The sequence below is a fragment of the Grus americana genome, chromosome 1 (assembly GCF_028858705.1).
Source record: "Grus americana isolate bGruAme1 chromosome 1, bGruAme1.mat, whole genome shotgun sequence".
Classification (NCBI taxonomy): domain Eukaryota; kingdom Metazoa; phylum Chordata; class Aves; order Gruiformes; family Gruidae; genus Grus; species Grus americana.
This window is the reverse complement of record NC_072852.1, coordinates 204,773,322-204,798,334: the sequence shown is the minus strand read 5'-3', so window position 1 is coordinate 204,798,334 and position 25,013 is coordinate 204,773,322. Positions and strand designations below refer to the sequence as shown.

General features: G+C 38.5%; 1 protein-coding gene across 3 annotated transcripts in view; it reads right to left on the bottom strand.

Annotated features, from left to right (window-relative positions):
- TRPC6 (transient receptor potential cation channel subfamily C member 6) overlaps positions 1 to 25,013 on the bottom strand; it is a 106,364-nt gene that overhangs the window by 6,062 nt on the left and 75,289 nt on the right. For all 3 annotated transcript variants that reach the window (XM_054801511.1, XM_054801520.1, XM_054801529.1), the window contains 5 exons: positions 19,911 to 20,124; positions 17,866 to 18,093; positions 12,962 to 13,226; positions 9,936 to 10,131; positions 8,084 to 8,287 (listed from right to left, as the gene is read on the bottom strand). In XM_054801511.1, the coding sequence (XP_054657486.1) occupies positions 8,084 to 8,287; positions 9,936 to 10,131; positions 12,962 to 13,226; positions 17,866 to 18,093; positions 19,911 to 20,124 (1,107 nt within the window). The remainder of the gene's footprint in view (positions 1 to 8,083; positions 8,288 to 9,935; positions 10,132 to 12,961; positions 13,227 to 17,865; positions 18,094 to 19,910; positions 20,125 to 25,013) is intronic.

Genomic DNA, 25,013 nt, shown 5'->3' with positions numbered 1-25,013 from the left:
CAGAGCAGAGCAGCCACGTCCCTGCGGGCCTTCCCTCGCACCTCAGGTGCACAGGAGGGGGACCCAGGTCGGGAGGAAGGCAGCACTGCTGCGGCACAGCTTTGTAGGCAATGGCTGAGGGAGAGACAGGGCAGGGTGTGGGAGAAGCCAAGGAAGGAGGAGAGCATTCCTGGAAGGCAGCATTACCCCTTCCTTTCTTTCATAGCGCTTGTCTGTACCTAATGTGACCTCCACTACCACAAAATACACGAGGAGTTTGCACTAATGGGTGAATGTAACCGGTTATGCAGTTCATGCCAGGGACCACAAAAATTATCAGCTGGCATTTTTGAGTAGCATCTTCTTTACTACACGTGCTGAAAGAAAAGGGCACCACTCCCCAATGAAACACCAAGGATGCAATTTGCAGGCTTTGTTACTGATTTACATCTTTGAGGAGGACTAAAGCATCACAAAATAGTGAACTGAGACTCAAGCTGAATGACTAGGCTGCAGTAAGAGTGAATGGCGACTATCAAAACAAAATGAATGATACTACTTTAGACTGATAATGGGGCCTGTTCAATGAGTAGTAGTGCAAGAAATAAAAAAATGTGAAATAAAAATCATGATTGATCTGGATGAGCAATAAGTGGGACTGTCAGTAAAAAGTCAGTTCTCTGTAATTATACATGGTCCAATAAAAGTGTTACTGTTTGAAAACACAGGGCTACCATTGCCGTGTCTGAGATCCCGTGGACTCATATTGTACTTCGAGTGAGCTTCTCCATGTTGGTTATCTCCGTGGCTTAATGCATCGAGGACATACAGATAAGCAAACGGGGGCACTTTGAAGCCTGGTAAGCAATATGTGGAGTATTCTGGGATATAGTTTGATGGGGAGGAAAGCAGGGGAGGGTTAGATGCTTATGCAGCTGGACAGGCGTGTCACACATCAAGGGAGCCCACAACACAATGCCTGACGTTAATGAAAGCTAAAGCCTTCATGTAGCCATTTCTCCTGCAACTGAAATCATTACAGCCTCTTGAGGTAAAACGGGAACTTCTCATGGTTGAACTCTGATAATAAATGGAAGTAGAAATACAGAATATGTGATAAATATTCACCAGATGTAAATTACCAAATGATAACAAAATCTAGGCAGAGCGCTTTACTGGGGCTTTTCTTTACTGGGGTTGTTCTAACACACACGCACTAATACAAAGGCTAAAATAAAAAAATGTAGGAATTGTATAGGTATAAAAAGGCTGAATAAGGCATCAGATTCAGTTGTTTAACTAACAAGGAGGACATCAATTAAAATTCTCAATTCTCCCAGTTGCTGCAGAGCTTGCTCCTTAAAAGTCTAGTTTTCTAGAATTCCAAATAACCTTATATTTGCTTTAACAGTAAAATAAATAAGTCTTGAATCTGCAAACAGGGAATAATTTAAATGTTTTTAGATTTTTGTCTAGCATTTCATAGAATCATAGAATGGTTTGGGTTGGAAAGGACTTTTGAAGATCATGTAGTCCAACCCCTCTGCCACAGGCAAGGACACCTTTCACTAGATCATGTTTGTCCTTTGATATTTTTTCCCGAAGAAAATATTATGCTTATTGGTAAAATATACTAATTTGCAATTAATACAAAGTTTACACTGAATTTGTAATTTCTTTTTGTTCTTTAGAAAGATTCACAACATCTATATACACATACTTTTAAAAACATTATACGTCTATTCAGACTATGTTTATTTGACTAAGCAAAAATAATGATAGAAGATACATAGTAATATATAAGTAGATATATAAATAACTAATATTTATCTCTAACCTGTTAACCTAAATTTGGGTGGAAATTCAATGAAAGGTGTAGAAGAAGGCCAAGTTATTGTTGCTTTTTCTTGCTTGAATAAATCTACCTTAAATGATTTGAATGTATATTAGAAAACATAAGCTTTTAACTTAAGCTATGTATCTGACATATAATAAAAAAGAGTGGCTAGTGAGTTTAAATGACTGTATAATCACTATCTCTTTCAGGATTTTAGAACTAATAATACTCTCTTGGACCTCACCTTTATTACTAGATTAAAAGAGGAAAAAAATCTTCATGCTTTTTCAGCTGCTGGTTTCCTAATGCACAAGTTTTTGAAATAATGTAGTAGCCTAAGAGGAAGAGTATGCTTCCTCTGCAGCGGCAGAGGAACGTCGCCCTGGCCAAAGCTGCTCTAGGGCATCAGCCTGGGCTCCAGCTGTGTGGCTGGTGTCCCAGCCCTTCTGTATCTGACTTTTTCTGCAGCTCTGATACCAGTCATGATCCTGTTACTTACCAGTTTACATATCATCTACAAATGCATTTAATTGTATTATGCATTTTTTAATACTTATTATGTATTTTATTATGTATTTTAAATGTAATTTGTCATGCCAGCTACCAGTTTCAAATTTATGTTACATTAGTTCACTTCAAAAGTTAATCCAATGTGTAACTAAAACATGATTTTTCGCTTGAAATAGCAAAATTGGTAATATGTGGTGAAATAAGTGAGACACCGCAAACTTGTAAAACCAGACACACTGTAACATCTTAACATTGACTCTTCAGCACTCTGCATTTTTTGAACAGAATAATGTACTTCGGATTAGCTACAGACTGCAGCTGGAAAGTTGGCAGGTAAATCAGAAGCGTCTAACTTCGTTAAATCTGCTTATGTGTATCAGTAACGGGACAGAACATCTATTGTACCTTGCTGAACGACCACTTGGTGGCAGAGATTGCCAAGATTTCATTATACCTTTGATTTTACACAAAATGTTTAAACTCTCTTTAAGCTTCACACCTATGGCTTTTTCCTCTCCCCAAAATTACTACTAGAGTCAACTCAGCCTGTCACATTAATGACTGAACTATAATTCATATTTTTAAATTAATATCTATTGAACACCCACACGAGTAACTGGAGGGGAAAAAATGTGATTTGAATAAAACAATGGTAACAAACGTAACAAATAACAAAAATAACTCTCCTCCAGGAGTGTTGTGTGAAAGAAGAAATGCAGCATACATGGACCGTTGCTCTTAGAAAACACCTTCTTCTTTAAACTTGCTTCTCTATTTTGTCATTCTCTAGTATGATTTAAAATTCGATGCAATCAGAATAGCAATGTAATTACTGTAGCTGTTTTGTGTAGCACTTTGTTAACGTCTTAAATACCAGTTTTCAGAAGCAGCTGATGACTTGGAATGCCAGTAAATTGTACATGCTTGGACCAGAAGGGATTGCTCCCAGAAAATGACTCAGTTTGCACTCCCATAACCCAAGGTCACTTGTGAAAAATTCAGAAACACTGTTATATACTAGAAAAGTAAAAGTTAACATATTTTTTAATTGTCTAAGTGAAGGTTTAAAGCTATTTCAATAATTAGTTGTTCCTTACTTCTATTCTGAAAGGCCATGTTTTAAGAAAAAGGCTTAAATACATCATCCGCCACTATAGGTTTTTAGCTCAGGAAGATGAACAAGTTCTGTGACTTTTAAACCGCCAACTTTCTCATTCACAAGGCAATTTTTAAATTTGGAATAAAACTCAAAGTAAGTCTTTAAAACTCTCATTTTTCTTAATTTATTTCTCTCCTTTTTTGGTTTGAGTTTCTTGTTCACTTGATGTTTAAAACACTAATTCTAGCCTGAAACAGAAGAAATCTGCAGGGTTTAATCAACAGCCTGAAAGAAAACATCTTCACAGCCTTTATTATTATATGTAGATGTGTCTCAAGAAATTAGTTTCTGCCGTGCCACACTTCGAACACAGCTATACAAATCACTTGCCATTTAGCATTGACGGCATCTGGCTTCGTTTTCTGCAAGCAGTAATCAGGGCAGAGCTGGCTCTAGGGGCAGAATTTCCCCACTTCCCACCCTAATTTACTCTTTACACTCACCCTGGTGCTGCTACTGCTTTTGCACTGAGAAGATGCAAGCTTGGCAGGAGAAAAACCCACCAGCTGGGTCTGAATCAGTAAACTCAAGCATTTGTTAACATAGGTACCTTCCAGTACCTCAAGGGGCCTACAGGAAAGATGGAGAGAGACTGTTTACAAGGGCATGGAGTGACAGAACAAGGGGTAATGGCCTTAAGCTGAAGGAGGGTAGATTTAGATTAGGTATCAGGAAGAAATTCTTCTCTATGAGGGTGGTGAGGCACTGGAACAGGTTGCCCCATCCCTGGAAGTGTTCAAGGCCAGGTTGGATGGGGCTTTGGGCAACCTGGTCTAGTGGAGGGTGTCCCTGCCCATGGCAAGGGGGTTGGAACTAGATGATCTTTGAGGTCCCTTCCAACCCAGGTCATTCTATGTTTCTATGATTTCTGGGTACTGCAATGCAATGTCTTCTATCAGTAAACTTTTTGTGTCCTCCCAAGCAGGACTTGCACCAGAGCAACTCTCTCTCCCTAGGCACAGTCTGGAAACTGGAATGGTCTGGGGAGAGTATCTTGCAGTAACCCTACTTTGGGAGGAAAACCACTTGAATAGGAGCAAGCCATTCTTGAATTTGCCTCAGTGCCCAGATAAGCTCCCTGTCACATTTAATTTACTAGCACAGACAGTCACCAAGTCTTGAGTCTGGTCTTGCCAAATCTTTTCTTATCCTTGCACAGCTCACTGCATTTATAGTAGTTCCTTGCACAGGTAGCTCCTTGCTCAGCAGTCACAGCAGCGCCAACCTGCTCAGCACAGGATGAGTCCAAAGTTAAAACCCAAAAAACCTGAGAATACCTTTGAGAAGACGCCATAAAACAGCCTCAACAATAACAAATCATCAACAGTGGGTCAAAACGTGACACAAAAAGATTTTAGTTACTTGTTAGAAGTGTGAAGGATGGCAGCATCTGATAGATTCAGATAAAGTCAGCTCTACGGTATGTGGCGGTCCAAAAGGTAAATAAAAATGTAATCATCTGGCAGTATCAGTATCAGTATCAGTATCATTCCCCTGCTGGAAAAGCTGAGGACTGAATAGATGCGACTCAGCTGCTTTATGTTTTTCAATGAAAAAGTTTTGTTTTGTTTTGTTTTTTTTAATTTGATTTGCAGTTTTATAGCTCCTTTGGCTGGAGAGTAAGCACATTTCACTTAGCATTATACTACAGTCTGCAGTGAGTGGAAAGCATTAATATTTGAAGACTAAAAATTAATTCAGGCTTAGGGAAAAAATCTGATAAATGATGGTTACATCCTTACAGATTTCTTTCAGAGGGACTGCTGTAAAAGACACAACTGTTACTGTTTTATCTAGAATTGGTAATTATTACACTTTGCACGAGGTTTGAATGTAATTTTGGAAAGGAATTATAAAAACCCAGTTTCCTTCCTTAGGGTGTAAGAATGGGATTTTTAAGAGTACCTGTTTTATGGGAACATAAATTTCTTTTTAAAAAGTCATTAAAAATAAGCTTCTTACTTATGTGCTTTTCAAAGTCACAAATTAAGTGAATTAGAAGGAAAAAAAAGGCCTTTGATTTGTTATTTCTAACCATCACTCAATTAGAAGTTTTTATGCATATCCTTCAAATCATAGTTTTTCAGTGATGACTTTTTCACTCACAGAAGTTGTGAAATCGATTTGCATCATGGAGCTTGATGGAAAGTTTTGCAAATGTCAGAGTCATTAAAAATGCAGTATCACCTCTGTTGGGTCTGTGAAATGCTAGAAAAATTACTGGTAGCACACACGAGACATCTGAAGTTAATAACAATCTTGACTTTGGTGAGTGTTTGCAATATCTGTGTTTGTTTTTATAGACTATTATGAATGTAACCAGAAGCAGAGGCTTGTCAGCGGCATGGTATTTTTCCCTATAGTTCCATTTTCTCCTTCTAGGATTGCAACCCAGTTTCTTTTCTCTTTTACTCCTCAACCGGTAACTGTGATGGAAAAAGTGCTTGCCACATTGGTGACAGAGAGCTGACAGATGCATGTAAATTCTTTACTGGTCCTCAGTCTAATGAGTAATGACTCTTGACTATGGACTCAAGAACTCCTAACATTGAACGGGCCTCTGCTCAGACTACTGCTATTTTATCAAAGATCCTTCCACATTAAAATTTCCATAAATGACGCATTTGTTTCTGCCACCACGACAAACCTGTAATTTCTTTTTTTGTGTGAATGTTACCATATGCTCACCTTTCTACTCGCTACGTCTGATCAGTTGTCTTGCAAAGCTCTTCTTCCTAACGTGTTACAATAGTGCTAGTCCTTACACTTCCAGTACCACCTAACACCATGTGCTCCTGAAGCAATTAATTTGATTTATACCAAGACACTGCAAGAAAACCTGACTACAAACTCTTTAAATAAGCCCTTGAGATACAGCAAGGAATCAACTCAAGTGCTTTTTACTACGCTTGTCTTGTAAATAAAACAGATAACAGAATGCTTTATAATAAAACTAAGATGCATTCTTGGTGGAAGCAGAGACAGGCTGCAAAGGGGGAATTTAGAAACTAAGCCCGGGCATCAACGTGGTGGGAGGAAAGACAAAGCTCACCTTAAGCTGACCTTTGAAAAGGCAGTAAGAAGAGCTTCTACTGCTACAATAGCAGTATAAGGCTGAACAAGGAAAATGTGGGCCTGTTGCTTAGTGGGGCAGGGGACTTAGTGACAGCAGACTCATGTAAGGCTGAGAGACTTGATGCCGCCTTTGCCTCAGGCTTCACCAACAGTCCCGCAGTCCTCTGTGTTTAGTGAAGGGATTCAAAAGAAGAACGACCAGCTGTGGAGGAAGGTCAAGTCAGGGGTTACTTGAGGGAACTTGATCCAGGCAAGTCCATTGGACTCAATGGGCTGGATCCACAGGTGCTGAGAGAACAGATGAAGTCCTTGCAAATATTGTATCATCTCTGAGAGATCATGGAGATTGGGAGAGGTCCCCAAAGGCTGGAAAAAGACAAATGTCAAACCCATCTTCAAAAAGGCCAAAAATTATGATCTGGGCAATCAAGCTCACTTTGGTAACTGGCAAAATAATGGGTTGATACCTCTTGGACTTGCCCATTTCTGGGCAAGTGGAAGAGCGGATAGTGACTGGGAACAGTAAGTGTGGGTTTATGAAGAGTAAAACCTGTCTGACCATCCAGATGGCCTTCTGAGATAAAATAACTGGAGATGTTGGAGCACACTCCTGTCAAGCTTGCAGACAAAGCCAAATTTGGTGGGGGGAAGCTGACAGGCTTGAGGACAGGGATGCCATCCAGGAGGATGGGGCTGACAGGAACCCTATGACTTTCAGTAAGTACAAACGGGAAGGAATAGCTCTTTCAGCAACAGACGGGGGGCTGGCGGCTGAGGAGCAGCTCTGCAAAAAAAGACCTGAGGGACTTTGGGGACAGTGAGAAAGATGTTAAAAAACTGCAGCAAGTTCAGCAGAGGGTTACCAAGATGTTTGGGACTAGAACACTTGCCCTGTGAAGAGACACTGGGGAATCTGGGCTTCTTCAGCCTGAAGCAGAGATGGCTTCAGGCATACTTAACAGGACCCCCCCAGTGTGCACGGGGACATCATCGAGGAGAAGGAGCTGGGCTCTTCACAGTGCTGCAGGACAGGAGGATGACAGACAATGGACAAATTCAAACAAGAGGTAAAAGAAGCAACTTTTTCCCCATGAGGGACAGTCAGGCAGTGGCATATGCTGCTCAGAGAGGTTGTGCAGTCTCCATCCTTGGAGGTTTTCAAGACCTGACTGGATGAAGCCCTAAGCAACCTGGCCTGACCTCAGACTGGACCCTGCTGTGAGCAGTAGATTGGACCAGAGACCTCATGAAGTCCCTCCTGGCCTGAGTTATTCTCTGATTCTGTGACAAGAAGCAAGAAGAACTGTAAATGTACAATGGTATTTTTGGACTTTACTGATTACAGATGTAGACAAATATATTAAAAAACAAAGCAAGAATTTCAGCCTGTACATAGTGACTGACTTCAGTATGGACTAAGTGTGTTGGGAAATTAATCAGAAAAACAGGTCAGCAAGAAAAATGAAGTTAAAATTAGTTTTATCTTTTCAAATTAGCAGTGCGTATACACACTATACAATTACCTTGTTCATTTCTGCATCTTCCTGAAAGCTCTTCTTTTGGCACAGAAATGGTTTTGAAATCCATTTTTTGATTCTGAGTAGGAGATACAGCAAAGATTTTGGGCTTGGCACTAAGTTGAATGGTACTGGGAGAGTTCTCCCTTCTTCAAAGTAAGAAAACCAAAGTTTAGCCCTTGCAAATTTCCATTCTACATCAGCATCATCCTATAAAACAGAAAGATGGTTGTTAATACACTGTTAATACCACCTTGACTATTAAAGAAGCTCTAGCTAACCTTTATGTGTGTTTTGAATGTAATTGGCTGAAGTTAATCTCAAACGGATCAAGAACTTGTTTATAATCTGTGACACCCAAATTTCAATGAATGAAACTGTTCTTATTAATCCATTGTAAATAATGCAATTACAGAAGAATAAGGTGGATTTGATTTAAACACTGGTTACTCCCGAGTGAGTGCTAATAGACTGCAATACAGGATCACAAAGACAGACCTCTTTGGTGCTCTTTGTAAACACACTGATAAGAACAAAAGCTCTGACTTAAAAGCACACAATAGAATGCTCAATTTAGAGCTTCATGGCAACACTCAAATTCATCCATTAGGGCTTGACTAACTTCCCTGGAACACTGTCACACTCAGTAAATAAAATGGAAAAATTCTATGTTAATGTAATAAAAATGTAAATCTCTCAGTGAGACTACCAGCTCTGATTTGTTATCTTAATGGTTTGTTCTGTATCAATTAGTCAATTATCTTTTTCGTGAAGAAGACATAGTATCAGAATTTTAAATTAAAATTTTATTCTAGTACTTTAAACATGAAGTTAAAAAAGATTGGGTGATTCTTACCTAATTCTTTCCAGTTACTGGAATATAAGATTAAATCAAGTATGCTATCATCACCATGGCTTATGTTTAATATTTATGATAGCCAAAACACTCACTTTATTCCTCCCTATAAAGTCAAGAGAGTTTTCTGCAGAAAGGACTGACGTCACGTTCAAGGACATGACTCAACATTACTGTAGCTGGTTTTTCAAAGCTGTTTGCATCCAGTCACCGTATTTTTTGAGAATAGCCTGGGTTTTTTTGCTCTGCATCTGGTAGTTTGCTCTGTGGCCTCCTGAGTCAGAAGAATCTGAACATCCCTAGACATTGTGTGTTGCTCTTGCTCAAGCTGGACAACACTACAGTCCCAAACCAGAGCTCAGAACCTGGGAACAGAGCGGTGTCAAGCAACCTGAGTCTGCTGCTTTGTGGCAAAGGCGTCACCTGGGAAAGGCTGGGATGGCTCCTGGAGAGCTGCTTCCTTTTTTTCTATACAATAATAATGATTTAGCCCTTTGTTTTCCATGGCATGCACAAGTGCGTGCTGATTTTCAGTAGCTCTGCTGATTACTTTGCCAAGTAAAGTTTTGCTCACTGCAGAGGACTAGAACAACAGTTTAAATAAAAGAAGAAAACAGCACGTTATAGACTTGCTTGCAAGGTCATCAGGCACAGGAACAAGAACATCCTTGCAGCAAGAGGGACACCACTCAAATAGTAACTACAAATGAGGCAAATGAAAGATTCACAAAGTCACACAATGTAGCCCTTCCTTTTCAGGAACATAACACTTCAACAGCAGTTTCTTAGTCCAGTGTAGTTCTTACTATTGCAAGCACATGCAGGGTAATTTCCAGGTATTTTATAATAAAAATGTACAGTGGAATAAAAATTTTCTCCTAATATATTCCAAAGCCTAAGTGTTTTTTTCTAAGATGTCAGCAAGATAGATTGTCCAGGAGATTTAGACAATTAGCTGAAACAGTAAATGTGGTGTTATTTAATCATAAAAGGAATTTTTACCTCAATTTCCTGGAATGAACTGTTGATCATTGCAATAAGCATGTTCAGTAAGACAATGACCATGGTAACATTATAGACTCCATAAAGGACATAACCAATATTTTCAATAAATTTGTGTTTATAATTGATGACAACTGATTTAACTTCTGAAAGTCCAAATATAGCCCAGAACAATGTCTTGAAACTTTCTTCAACACTAAAAGGAGAAATTGAACACATGCATGTTACAGAAAACAAGTTGTATATTCTTATTGTATAAATTGCCAGTTACCATTTTTATACATTTTTACACAATTTTTCCATTATCATAATGTAGAACTCTACCATAGTGATATTATGCAGAGCAAGTAGACTATACTATCTAATTTCATAGGTACAGGCTGTTTCATAATATAAGTTTTCTACTATTTAGGACTGACAATAAAGCCATCTGATTCAGTTTAGAAATTATATATATGCCCTCAAAAGAATATTACAATGGTTCACTTGTTAACTACTTTAATCTACATGCTACACACTTGCCTGTAATGTGAATGTAAACAAAAATAATTAACCTGTAAACACTTTAATTGCACCATTAGTTCACTTAGTATGAATTATTTCACCATTAATATGACTAACATTCTGAAACTGTGAAGAAGACAGAATGTTTGATTGCAAATCAGCATTTTTCAAAAAATGAGTCTCACAGACCATAATCCTCCAGTTGCGTTTTCACTATTCCACAAACCCAGGGTAAAGGTAAAAAGCCATGGTGTGGGGATACTGGGAGGTTTTTTTCAGGTTAGTTCATTTAAATACATGTATTTCCTCTAGATCAGTTTATATATATATATATACACACACACACACACACATAAACGTAAGTCCAAAACTCTGAGGTATCTTTTCCATCTGTTTGAAGACATATTTTCTCTTGCTTTGATGAAGAGATCTCAGTTTCCCATATCCAAAAATGCAGTAGAATTGCAAAGCACATTTTAGGTTTTATTGCGTCATTGTTGAGAAAAAAAAGTTAAAAGAAACTTGTTATTTTCGGCTGTGAAGTTACTTCTCTGCTTATAATATTTTATCAGTATTCCATCTGTGAGTTGTAGTTTTAGGTACTTTATCTATTATGTGAACTGCAACTAATAAAAAAGTAGTAACAAATTTTTCCCTCTTAGCCAAGTTTGCTCCCTGGCTGAGTATAGTTCATAACAGCTATAGATTGAATATCGTGACAGCCAGAAATTAAGTGGGCAAGGGCTGCAGAGCATGGAAAAGAATGAGTTTCCACTCAAATGATTTATCTTAAAATCACATGCAGAAATGAGAGGCATGACAAATGTATACCAAATAACTCCTGACATACAGGCTAAATTCAGAATTTCTCTTTTTATGGTGGGAGATGAAAAAAAGAACATTCGAGGAAACAGTCAACCCCCCCCCCCCGAAAAAAAACAAACAAGGGAATATATTTTCTCCTCTCAAGATGGAATAGGTTATTGCCATTGGAAACTATGAGAGCCAGAGCTTAAAATAGGGATCAGATTTTTTTGTGACTGGTAAGAATATAGAGAGTTGTCTGAATTAAATGACAAGTATTTCATAATGTGTATCACGCTGAAGTGATTAGCCTGCTTCAATTACAGATGACAGCAGCAGCTGATGGAGGAACCAGCCTTGCTCCCACGTGCTGCAGGGAGCCACTACGCTGCTGTCCCACAGGCCCAGGGCCTAACACAAACTATGTCCCAAAATCCCTGAACAGCAGATTGCACTGACAGGTCATCTGACATATGTGCAGTGTTGTGTAAAGGGTCTGATGTACTTCTGGTTTTTTATAAGCCTCCCCAGCATAATGTAGCCCAGGAGGCCATTGGGCTACTTTGCCACAAGGGCACATTGCTGACTCATGGTCAACTTGGTGTCCATCAGGACGCCCAGGTCCTTTTCTGTCAAGCTGCTTCCCAGCCAGTCAGCCCCAGCCTGTCCTGGTGCCTGAGGTTATTCCTCCCCAGGGGCAGGACTTGGCATTTCGCTGTGTTGAACTTCACGAGGTCTCTCTCGGCCCATTTCTCCAGCCTGTCAAGGTTCTTCTGAGCAGCTGGCCTACCACTCTTGTTCATCCATACAGGCCTCCTGATATCTTTGCATGATTTCCTGTCAATTGAGATGGACCAATCTTGAGCGCTGAAAAGGCAATTCTTGAAAACCAACCAGCTTCCCTGGACTGCCCTTCTCTTCAGGGCCTTATCCCATGAGATTCTTTCCTGAACAGCCCAGAGTCTGCTCTCCTGAGGTCCAGGGTTGTGGTCCTTTTATTTGCCTTGTTCTCTCTTCTCAGCAACCTGAACTCCACTGTCTCTTGGTTAGCCAAGGCTGTTCCAACCTTCACATATCCAACCAGTTCTTCCTTTTTTGTAAAAGTTAGGTGTCACAAAGCTCCTCTCTGCATCAGCACCTGTGTCAGAAATTTATTGTCAATGCCCTCCAGAAACCTCCGGGGTTGCTTGTGCCCTGCTGTGTTGTCCCTTCAGCAGATATCGGGGTGGTTAAAAAAACCCATAAGGACCAGGGGTGCAAGTGTGAGACTTCTTCCAGTTGTCTGAACAAGGCCTCATCTACTTTGTCTTCCTGAGCAGGCATTCCATAGCAGATATCCACTACAATATCACCCATGTTGGTCTGCGCTCTAATCCTGACATACAAGCTCTCGCTGGCTCATCTAGCCCTAGGCAGAGATACAGGCATTCCTGCTGCTCTGTCATGTAAAGGCCAACTACATCTCACCTTCCCAGCCTGCCTTTTCTGATCTATCATAGTATTGTTGGGATCAAGAGCTCATCCTCTGATTTCAAATATATCCTTTAAGCACCAGAACAAGAGAGAAAATCACTACTGAATCCAAGATGAAGAAATTTTTAAGAGATGCAAACTGCAAACCTTACAAAAGAATTAGTAAAGTTAATACGCACAATACAAGCAATCAACTTTCCATAAAATTGGCCCACAAGCATTACAGTTTAATCAGTTGCACTTACGTTGTGAATGCTTCATTTTGTTTCGCTCCCAGATAGTAGGAATAGAGATTAAACATGCCTATCATGAAAGCCACAAACACCATGATAAATATCACCATAAACTTGAAGATGTCTTTCACAGTTCTGCCAAGTGATATCTGCAGTGGTCCAAAGCTTTCATTAGCTGGCAAGATGTAGGCTATTCTCGAGAAACTTAGTACTACTGCAATGGCATACAGGCCTTCAGATATGATCTGAGGATCAGACGGATCCCAGTTTATTCTGGCTAGAAACAAAAGATGAGAATTTTGGTCACTATTTCAAAGTCTACCTTAGGCTGTTCACTGAAGTACTCTCTTTTGGTGAGTAAAAATGAACCAGTCACTGTAAATTGGAGTTGAATGTAACGGTGCTATGCAAATTTAGAACAGATAAGATGCAGTCTTCATTTTTTTTCCCATTTATTGTACATTGCATCATGAATTTTCAGTTATTTTCACTTGCAGAAAAATTCTAAGACTTTGTTCTCTAGAAATAAGGAGCAGTTACTTTCTACCCTTTCAAAATTAACACATAGAAAATCTACTTCCTCACTGAGAGCTGAGAATATTTAGGTATTAACATGGACTTTCATGTGCCAAGTATGACTGCTCAAAGAGTGCCAGTAGTGGTTGTCCACTACATCACAGTGCTCATCAAATGTCTTACATGAAGATGCTGCTAGAAATAAAAGCGAAAGAAAGGAAGAGACCTTGTTAAGACTGAAACAGTAGTGGGATACTATTCCATTTACTATGCTAGGGCTGGGGAAGCATTTTACTTTTTGACTTATGCTTTACTCTCTTCTTTTTACACCTTCATCAGAAGTGTAATTTTTAATTAGAAGAAACCACGTGTGGGCTTCAGTTTGAGATTAATATGTCTACAGACAGCTATCCAAATGGGAGGTATAGTCTGCAGCCTGGTGAGCGCTTGGGGCTTGATTCAGACACCTGACCAAAGACATCCATTGCCATTTGAGATGCCCAGGGTATCCAAGATGATTTGTGCAGATCTCTGCGAGGTCTTTTTGGAGCAGCACCTTGGCAATTCAAATGGCACTAGTCACTTATGCTTGGCCAATTGAATTGAGACAGGTAGCGCTAAAGGCATTTCACAACTCCACTGTCTGTACTGATTAGATCTCCATTGATTATAAAGATGGGCTGTAAGATCACTGAAGTAACTTTTTAGGAGTTGAATCCCAACCTATTAGAGAATTTAAGTAAAATTCAGCTTATAGTGTCAGGTGAGGAAAATTGAATAAATTAAATTACAAAAGTGATTTGTTTGAGCTATCCAAAATGAACTGTTCTGATGTGGGTGGGAATGTGGAATCATTAAATGCTATCCACAACTCCAGAACTGTGGAAACAATGTTTCTTTACTTTTTCTATTTAATCCATTATTACTGGTAATAGCCCTTTCCTGACATACACCAAACACCCATTTCCATCACCTTTTCTATCATCATTTCTATCAATCTCTTCTGTTGAAGCTAATCACTTGTGTGAATTACTTGAACATCCTTTGGGTCATAAGAGAAAGTGACACTGCTGTTTGATAGGGAACACATTCAACTGAAGAAGGGAACATTCAAGTTCAAACCTGTACTTAAAGAAATATTTATAGACATGTGTCAGAAGGAGAAATCCAAAACAATAGCATTCAGAATACTTCCTAGCTGAAGATTAAGGCATTCTCTCATGAGGTGGGAGGCTTAAGTTCAATTCAGTACTGTGCTTAACCTGGGACAGGTTTCCTACATCCCAGGAAACTGTCGTCATCTGTGTTTATTCTACTGTAAATGCCAAAAAATTAAACACATAATTTATACTGCAATGAAGGCAATCACTGGCATTTGGAAAAACACTAATTTGAGATGTTAACAAACAAATAACTGTGTAATAAAGTATCTGAAAATTATATTCTTTAAGGAACATACTCCCATGCCAGTATTCATGTATCATGACAGGTAATGAATGACTCTGGTTGTAGGCATAGCAAGGCTCAGGTAGCAGATATTCATTCCCTTGCTAGCTGCTGTGTTTCTTGTAGGTACATGTATATTCTTTTATTTATTGAGCTCCTCACTGTAAAGCCTACTACACACTACATTCAAATGAGAAAATGTCTGTATGCCAAAAGACTGCTCATTTTCACATAAGCACACGTACTTACATTAGCTTTACCTCAGATTTCATGGATAACTAAAATCAAAGATGGCAGATATTTCAGTATGGGCTAGTAGCCAGACATCTTTTAGGTTTCCAGATGAGTTGTACTATCACAGAAAGTTTGAGGTGGGAAGGGACCTCTGGAGTTTATCTGGTCCAAACCCCCTGCTCAAGCAGGGCCAACTAGAGCCAGCTGCCTAGGATCATGCCCAGATGGTATTTGAGTATCTCCAAGGATGGAGACTCTACCACCTTGCTGGGCAACCTGTGCCAGTGCCTGGTCACCCTTACAGTAAAAAAATTGTTTCCTGATGTTCAGAGGGACCCTCCTGTGTTTCAGTTTGTGCCCATTGCCTCTGGTCCTGTCACTGGGCACCACTGAAAAGAGCCTAGATCTGTTCTCTTTGCACCCTCTCTTCAGGTATTTATATACATTGACGAGATCCCTCCTGAGCCTTCCCTTCTCCAGGCTGAACAGTCCCAGCTCTCTCAGCCTTTCGTTACAGAAGAGGCCCTCTTTGTGGCCCTTCACAGGCCCTTCTCTCCAATGTGTCCATGTCTCTCTTGTACTAGGGAGCCCAGAACTGGACACAGGGCTCAAGGTATGGCCTCATCAGCGCTGAATAGAAGGCAAGGATCACCTCCCTTGGTATGCTGGCAATGCTTTGCCTAATGCAGTCTAGGATACCATTGGCCACCTTTGCCACAAAGGCTCTTTGCTAGCCCATGATAAAACCTGTGGCATTAAATATTCACTACTAATATTATTCACATTAATATGACCATACATAGATGTTCTCCTAGAAGACTTCAGTGTACATAATGGCAGAAAGGCTTTACAGCGGGATCTGGACAGGCTGGATTGATGGGCCAAGGCCAATTGCATGAGGTTCAACAAGGCTCAGTGCCGAGTCCTGCACTTGGGTCACAACCACCCCAGGCAACACTATAAGCTTGGGGAAGAGTGACTGGAAAGCTGCCCACTGGAAAAGGACCTGGGAGTGCTGGTCAACAGCCGGCTGAATATGAGCCAGAGTGTGCCCAGGTGGCCAAGAAAGCCAACAGCACCCCTGCTTGCATCAGAAATAGTGTGGCCAGCAGGACCAGGGCAGTGATTGTCCCCCTGTACTCTGCACTGGTGAGGTTGCACCTTGAGTACTGGGTTGAGTTTTGGGCCCCTCACTGCAAGAAGGACGTTGAAGTGCTGGAGCATGTCCAAAGAAGGGCAACAAAGCTGGTGAAGGGTCTGGAGCATAAGTCTTATGAGGAGTAGCTGAGGGAACTGGGGTTGTTTAGCCTGGAGAAAAGGAGACTGAGGGGAGACCTTACTGCTCTCTACAGCTACCTGAAAAGAGGTTGCAGTAAAGTGGGTGTTGGTCTCTTCTCCCAAGTAACAAGCGATAGGACAAGAGGAAATGAACTCAAGTTGCACAAGGGGAGGTTTAGATTGGATATTAGGAAAAATTTCTTCACCGAAAGGCTTATCAAGCATTGGACCAGACTGCCCAGGGAAGTGGTTGAGTCACCATCCCTGGAGGTATTTAAAAGACGTGTAGATGTGGTGCTTAGGGACGTGGTTTAGTGGTGGACTTGGCAGTGCTAGGTTAACGGTTGGACTCGATGATCTTAAAGGTCTTTTCCAACCTAAATGATTCCATGATTCTATACACTAAAAAATGACTCAACTCTGCTTAAGTGCATAACAAAGTTAGAACTCATGATTGATGTCAATGGAAAGTGCCTTGCTAGATGATACAGTATTATATAGCACAAATGAGTTATAAGACTTGTGCTTGTCATACCCAGATACTGTGAACATAACCAGTCCCCGTTTGCAAATTCTTTAAGTGGCTGTTACTGAAAACGGAATTAATATTTAACTAACTGCTTTTGTAACTTATGTGAAATTTGTAACTTTCCAGTAAAATTTATAAGACTACAATTTAACAGATTTCAGAATATATATATTAATTTTTCTGCTTTTTGTACAGCCTGGATAATGAAGAAATGCAACTTTATCAGAAATAGTGTTTGAGGCATAGAGTAGAAATAGAAACTGATGTAATTCAGTATCTAGACAAAAATATCTAATAAAGGGAAGAGAGATGTGGTGGTGTTGAGAGTGAGCACAAGTAAACTGAGCTTATTTTTTTCTCATTTGGGCAAAATAGCTTCTAGTCAATTCTCATATATGCCAAGCAAATTTATTAACATTTTTATCTCCTACTGGTAAAGACAGCAGATTAAGAAATATTAAAACAATATAACAATCTCTGAGCAAAGAATATATAAAAGATGCATTGGTTATGCTGGCAAAGCAGGTTTAGGAAGTTCCTGCATCTCACTGCTTAGTTCTGCCCCTGCATTACAGTACATCATGTTTACAGTTGCACCAACCCAAGTGTTTGCAGGATAGCATTGCATAACCGAACAGATGAAAGTATCTGGATTAAAATAATTTTGAAAAGCAGTGGGGTGACAGTGGGGTTATTTTGATCTTAGATCATTTCAGTGCCTGATGTCTAGAACAGTCTCCAAAGAGATGTATGAGCACAGCCAAGGGAACTGGGATCAAATAGTAGGGATGAGAAAGAGAAGGGGTGGGAATTTCTTAAGCAGTATATTGTAGAACTAAGGCACTGCAGACATAACAGCACATCAATTCATCTTGGTTCAAGAAGTAAGTCTAATCATGTGTAATCAACTCACCCAAGGTGTAGTATTTTATGTTGGGCTCCAGTGTTGGACTTGTCAGATCTTTCATATTTGCATCAACGAAGTTCTGGGCTCTAGACGCATGCCAAAATGCCATAAACCTTGCTATGAACGATGCTGCAAAAATTGCTAACATACCAAAATCAAGCATATTCCATAACTCAAAAAGGTATTCCTTTGGACCTTGAGACCAAATTTCTTTACATTCAGACCATATCATGCCTGTATAGGACAGAACAGAGAAAACAGTGTTTTCTTTTATCTTCATGTTTGTTTTATTTGATATTTTATTATGTATAGAACATGCTGTAGGCTGCAGTCAAACTCAAAACAATTTTGGTCAGTGGGAGTTCGAACATAAACTAAAATCCTTGAACCTGCCAAGTCATATATATTCCACTACTTCTTTCTCATGTGAGTAATAATAACACTCTTTCATACTGCTTCTTCCTGTACAACTACAAAAGCTTTCAAAGAGAAGAATGGGATGTACTATCATCTGTTACAGACACAGAGACTGAAAGAGCAGAAATGCTCTGGCATGATCATATAGTGGTATAACTAATAGCAGAATTCACATTTTCTTATTTGCAGAGTACCCTAGTACAGTCTATTTTACTGAAATTGCAAATATATGTGACAAATGAGCATGAAAGTAAGAATCAGATCTAATGTTTCTTCAGTAGAGCAAAGGTGTATGTTTGATTCCTAATTATTTCCCCTTAATAATAAAATACAGGAGTACCGTATTAGTTTATGGTATCCTTTTCATGATAAAATTTATTTAATCATGAACTACATTTCCAGGATTCTAAAGAGAGTTAATAAAAAAATGAATTGGAATAATGTCACTATTTTTTGCACTGATCGAATTGTCTGACGGAACTTTTCATCATTTTCAGATAAGGACAATTGTAATGATAATAACAATAATTAAATTCAATGCTACATTTGTATGCACTGAATTAATTTTTCATAAACCGCCTTATGCATGACACTGAAATAAATAAAAATATATTAAATTAGCAAACTAGAACTTCAAATTGGAAAATTATTATTTACTCCTTTATTAGGAGATGAAAACACTGATATTTATAGAATATTTGGAAATCTAAGTGCCATATTATTCCCGTAACACACGATTACATTAATTTATATACAGCTATATGATGAAATAAATAAAGATTGTCAACGTCTTTTACAGCTATAAGAATCAGTTGTTGTACAAATGGCTCGGAGAGCTCATAAAAGCAAAATATTTTGAATGCTTAAGTTCTTGAATGGAAACAGATTTTACTTAGCTTGAATTTAACTCTCCCATATTAATGACTTAACTAACAACCAGAAACCAGATCTTTGAAATATTTGGGCATTTAAACCCCATTGGAATAAATGGTATTAGACATGTAAATAAGAATCAGACAGCTAAAATATTTTTAAGCGTTTGTGCTCAAGTTTTCATGCTGACTAGTACTGCATCATCAAATTGAGTGGGACAGCTCAGAGAACTATCCATAGTATTCATTTCATCCCTATGTTGGGATGGAAAAATCTACTGCTGAATATTCACAGTCTATATTCTGCTTCTCTTTTGTCAATAATTCATTCAGTTATACACTATTAATTCTGCCAGCATACTTGTAAAATAAGAGAATTTTAGCAGAAAGAGACAATCGGACACAAAAAAACCTGGCCCATGATGTGGAAATCTTTCCCCTTGGGAGCTGACACAGCCTGACTCAAAAAAACCCAGAAAACTGGTAGACACTTTCCTTTGATATTCATAAAATTCAATTAATTCATATTCAGATAATGTAGATTTCACCTAAGTAAGTCCTTAACCTGAATGTGATTAACTAGGCACATGTGAAACCTGCTGACATCAAATGAGAAACATGAGGCCAATATGGGAACGCAGCCAGTTGAATAAACTCCTTCTGTTGCAATTGTTACACATAACTTTAATAGCAAAGGATTAAATAGGGTCCAGCTTCACTGAAAGCATAGCAAGACAAATTTAAGCAAAAATTAATCTTTACCTATTACCCAAGAAATAATGAGCATCTCCATCCATGAGAAACAGGATGTTTTCATCCTAAACAGCTGTTTTACATTGCCTGTTGTTTCATTAGGTCGGAGTTTGGTGCCATCAAATCTGTCAGCTGCATTCATGACAAGTAGACCAAGAAAAATGGTGAAAGAGGCTGCATGGGCTACAAACTTCATAAATGGTCCACGCATTATCCTCCCCAGCTGCAACAGAGGTTATGAAACACAGGGATATTGCATTGCCTTCTTCCAAAATAAAAATGTATAAAAAGAACAGTAACACAGAGAAATATATATTTCAATAACAAACAGGAACAACTATTTGGAAAAAGTTGTATACTATGATGCCATGCTGATAATCACCTTTAAAAGTTTCTACTTATTTGCTGTTTTCAGAGGAATAATCTATCAGTTTCACCATATATGTATTTTTACCTCAGTGTTTTGAAATAATTCTGTAATTATTTTGGGCATCCATGTCTATTATAGGTAATCAAGAGAAATGAATGTTATAGCTGTTCAGTTTCTTACATGCTAGTAATCTTTATTAGGCAACAAAGAAAATGTGATTTTGACACTTACTAAAAGCATTAAATTATCACCAGGAATGAATTATGACTAAAGAATTCTGGTTCCTGTGCTAAACTGACGTGATACTCAGTTTAGCACAGTTATTGTTCAGTTTTCCTAACTTATTTTCTTTTATAATAGAAGTCATGAGGCCTCAAAAGGTTACGTTTATAGTTCTGTAGTGTCTTCATTTCCTCTCTGACTCCTTTAATGGAAACGTCCTCAACTCTGTCACGACCAAGAACAACTTTAAAATGGTTTAGTGCAACTTAAAAAACCTAAAAGTTCCATAAAAACTCACACAAAGCTGAACTTTAAGCAATTCTTTATTTTTGAGAATGCCTGTATGAATAGTAAAAGTCTTAGCATGTTCACTTAGTTGGTGGCTGCAGAAAAATACTTTTCGTATGTTAGATGAAGACAGTATTTGTATCTGACAAAAATTCCTTGGGTAGAATTGAAAGAAAGTGTCACGAATCTCAGCTGCAACATAGAACAATCTGTGGTCTGGAAAAGGGAAGGGAAAGCAGTTATTTGTATTCAGATTTTTGCTACACTTATTGCAATATCAAAGTGAGAATTTTGCTGTCCTTACAGTCAGCTTTTACAGAAACATAGAATAAGAGGATGCAGCCAAGGATGTGATGGCAAGGTCTCAAATACAGGTAACATTAAGAAAACTAAACAAATGTAAAAAGAAGATACTGCTAAAGGAACACTGTCAAGGTTAGCAGGCACAAAATTTGATCTTCTTTCTCCTTTATATTATTTTGCAAGCGCATGCAATTCATTACGTTTCTCACTCAATAAAATTAATTTATCCTTTATTAAATAAAATATCCCGTCAGCCTCATGAGATGAACTTCAACAACCAATTATTTTGCGTGAACTACAAAGAGAACAGGTAATCGTCATGGGGGAAGATTTTATTTCAAGCTAGGAAGGAACAGTCATAAACAACACACAATAAAGCAGAGCTGGAAAATTATAAAGTACCTTGACAGTGTCCTTTTAAATGCATTATTCTTGTGTTCACAAACAAAGATGGGTTAGGAGACAGATGCCAGAAAGAGAGAGAGCCAGAAAAGAAGAAAAAATACTGAAGGAGGTAATGCTAATATACCCCTTGATCAAAAAAATTTAAAATTGTGATTTAACCTGGCTGGCAGCTAAAACAACCACACAGCCATTCACTCACTGCCCCCACCAGTGGGATGGGGGAAAGAATCTAAAAGAAAAAGGTAAAACTCATGCACAGAGATAAAGACAGTTTCATCAGACAGAAAATAGTAGTAGTAATAATAATAATAATAATAATAATAATAGAATATACAAAACAACTGATGCACAGCACAAATGCTCACCATCCAGAACCAATACGCAGCTAGTTCCTCCACCGCCCACCTCCCAGCCAACTCCCTCAGTTATATACAGAGCATGACATCATATGGTATGGAATATCCCTTTGGCCAGTTTGGGTCAGCTGTCCTGGCTGTGACCCTCCCGGTTTCTTGGGTGCCCCCCGCCTTCTCGCTGGCAGGGCAGTATGAGAAGCTGAAAAGTCCTTGACTGCTTGGCAACAACTAAAATATTAGTGCGTTATCAACACTATTCTCATCCAAAATCCAGACCACAGCACTATAGCAGCTGCTATTAAGAAAATTTAACTCTATCTCAGCCAAAACCAGGACAGCCTGTCACTCACCAGGTGAACTCCACTGAACTACAAGACTGAACTCCTAGCACCCCTCCCTCCCCCCTTCAAAACAGAGTCAAAAGTATTTTTTACATATCTATGGTAAAATCTCCCTGGAAGCAGGACTATGCTTGAACTGATTACAGAAATGATGGAAGTTATTATGACATTGTCATATAACAGTGATCCAATACAATCTTGAAATGACACTTTTAAAATTCTAAAGCTCTCTGTGGAGAAGATATAGGTCAGAAAATACAAATCAGGGAAAGAAAGATCAACATGTAAAGACAAGGCCATAATCTTGCAAGTTTGGACTTTTCTGTAAGCTAGAGTCCCTCCTTAATACACTTTCACTGTGCATTTTGACATAACACATTCCCTCCCATTACACAGACCAAGGACATGATCTTGTAAATGCTCTGAATCTCCTTCTGTAATTTAAGTGGGTTTGGGTTTTGGTTTTTTGGTGGTTTTGTTTGGGTTTTTTTGTTTCTGATCCTCTGTGTTATGGTCTTTGGTTTGCTATAGCGTTTTGGAGAGTGTTTTATAGGTTGGTTTGAGGTAGGATAAGATATACAATAGTTATACTGTGGATACTTCGTCATGTATTTGTCTGTGTATAGGGTCCCCTGAAATCGCTGGGGACCAGAGTCAGTGATCCACATTATTCCACCTTCGTGACTGTGCAGAAACAATCAGTATTGTCACATTAGGGAGTATGGCATTGATAAAGAAATGATAAAATAGGGCTCCAGGTAGCATATCTATCACAAAGGAGAGAAGGCCTGATAACAAAAATGAGATAATGCATATACTTTTTTAGGAAGAACGATTTCCTAGCTCCTCATATACTGGACAAAATGTTCAATTTCTTTTCCTCTACCACAGTGCAAAACAGGGATGTGTATAACCCTCAGAACATGCTTCTAGAAAGCATGTAAGGACTTAATTAAGTTTCTTCTTTAGAAATGCCAACCCCAGGTGGCTGGGAACAGTGAAAGAAGACTCAACTTCAAATTCAGATCCCTCATCTTGGCCAGGGGCTGACTGAATTACTTATGAATTCATAAAGCTAAATATCTAAATTCTATTATTAATTAGAGCCGAACAGCACAGACATTAGAGATTCTTGGAGATAACTGGGAAAAGTTTTTTACTCTTTCAAAATGTCATATAATAAAATAGTATTCTAGAAGTTTGGGGTTAATTATGTCAGTAGTTAGACTGAATTACTAATTAGAAATGCAGAGCAAACAGTTCACAAAACTTTGAAGTGCCTTCATGTTGATTGCTGGCTGAAACTCAAACAAGAGGCAATTTTAATTCCTTTCAGCATGTGACATTAGTGAATTCCTGCCAAATCAACAGCACTTTGTCCACATATTTCTATGAAATTTCATCCAGATCTGAAACTCTCTATTCAGTATCTGTTGTCCAAGCTCAAATTAACTTTTTCTTAAAGAGGAAACTGGTCATCTATACAGGTAGCTAACTGAGATGTTGCAAATGTCATAAAGACATTTTTGCCTTTCTCAAGCCATGGCATGAGAATACAAAGAAATGTGTCAGAGTAACTCCATTGCGAGCTGTTATTTTCACCACAAATACCATATTTTCTCTATCTTCTGTCACTGTGCCCTGTAGTGCCAAACCTAGAAAAAGAATGGATACTTTATCTTGGTAGAAGGAGAAGAAATTTATAGAATTCCATCAATTCATACACAGAATGGGCTCTGTTGATACACATCATGTTCTGTATTGCAGTCATCCTACCCTGAAATTAAACAGTGAACATTTTTGTTTTCAAAAAACAGAAGAATACAATTTTGAAGTATGAGTGAAGAACAAGATACTAAATGGCAATTGGTGAAAAAGGTGGATTAGATTTTACATTTGCAGAATATAATGAAACAAAAAGCATTCAACACATAAATCACACAATGAAGTGATTAAATAGCAACAGAGGAAGTGAAACTTTAAAGGATGTTGTCCCTTGAACCTTGACTTTAAAAAGCTACTCTGAAATAGCTTTTTCAGAGTGTACGATGTTTCAAAATTACTTTAAGATCCAATAAATCATTGAAAAAGGAAAATGACAAATAGACAAGTCACTGCTATAGTTGAAAACCAATTACTGAAGTACGTTGAATCTCAAGGTGTGTTTTAAGACAAAAGTATTCATAAAAATCCTAGTCACTATACAGAAAAGTGAAAATTAAATAACTGATTTTTATTGTCCAGACTGAAAGAAATGAAAAATATGGCAAAACAAAAAAGGCCCACCTTTCTCTTCTCAGAAAACAATAAAAAAAGCAAACCACAAAGACCTCAGTCCTCTCTTTCAACCTTCCTCTTCCCCTGGAATCATTATATGTGCACAGGATTTGATGTGCTAAAATCATGGATGTTATACTGTAACCTGTTGAATAATCCCTATAGGATCCCATATACTTTCAAGGGAAATTTTCCATCAGTGTCCATTTAAAATGGATAGTGACCAACTAAAACAGAGATTCAACACAAAGTTCAGAGAGGTCAGAGCTTCCAACCCCCATCTTCAGTGGAAAGGCTTTCCATAATATATGTCATCCAAAACAGATACGACGGCAGCATCCAAATCCAAATAGCGCATTATAAATGGGTGCAGGGGAGGCTGTGTGACTGCTTTAAAAGCCTCGTGAAGTATAATGAGTATTAGCACTGTCTTGACAAGCCAACACAGTTGACTTTGACTTCTAGAAAACTGATGATGATTGTTGTAATTTTTGGCATTCATGTTTCAGTGACTTCTATCTATTAATTCTTAATTGTCAAAAATAAAATT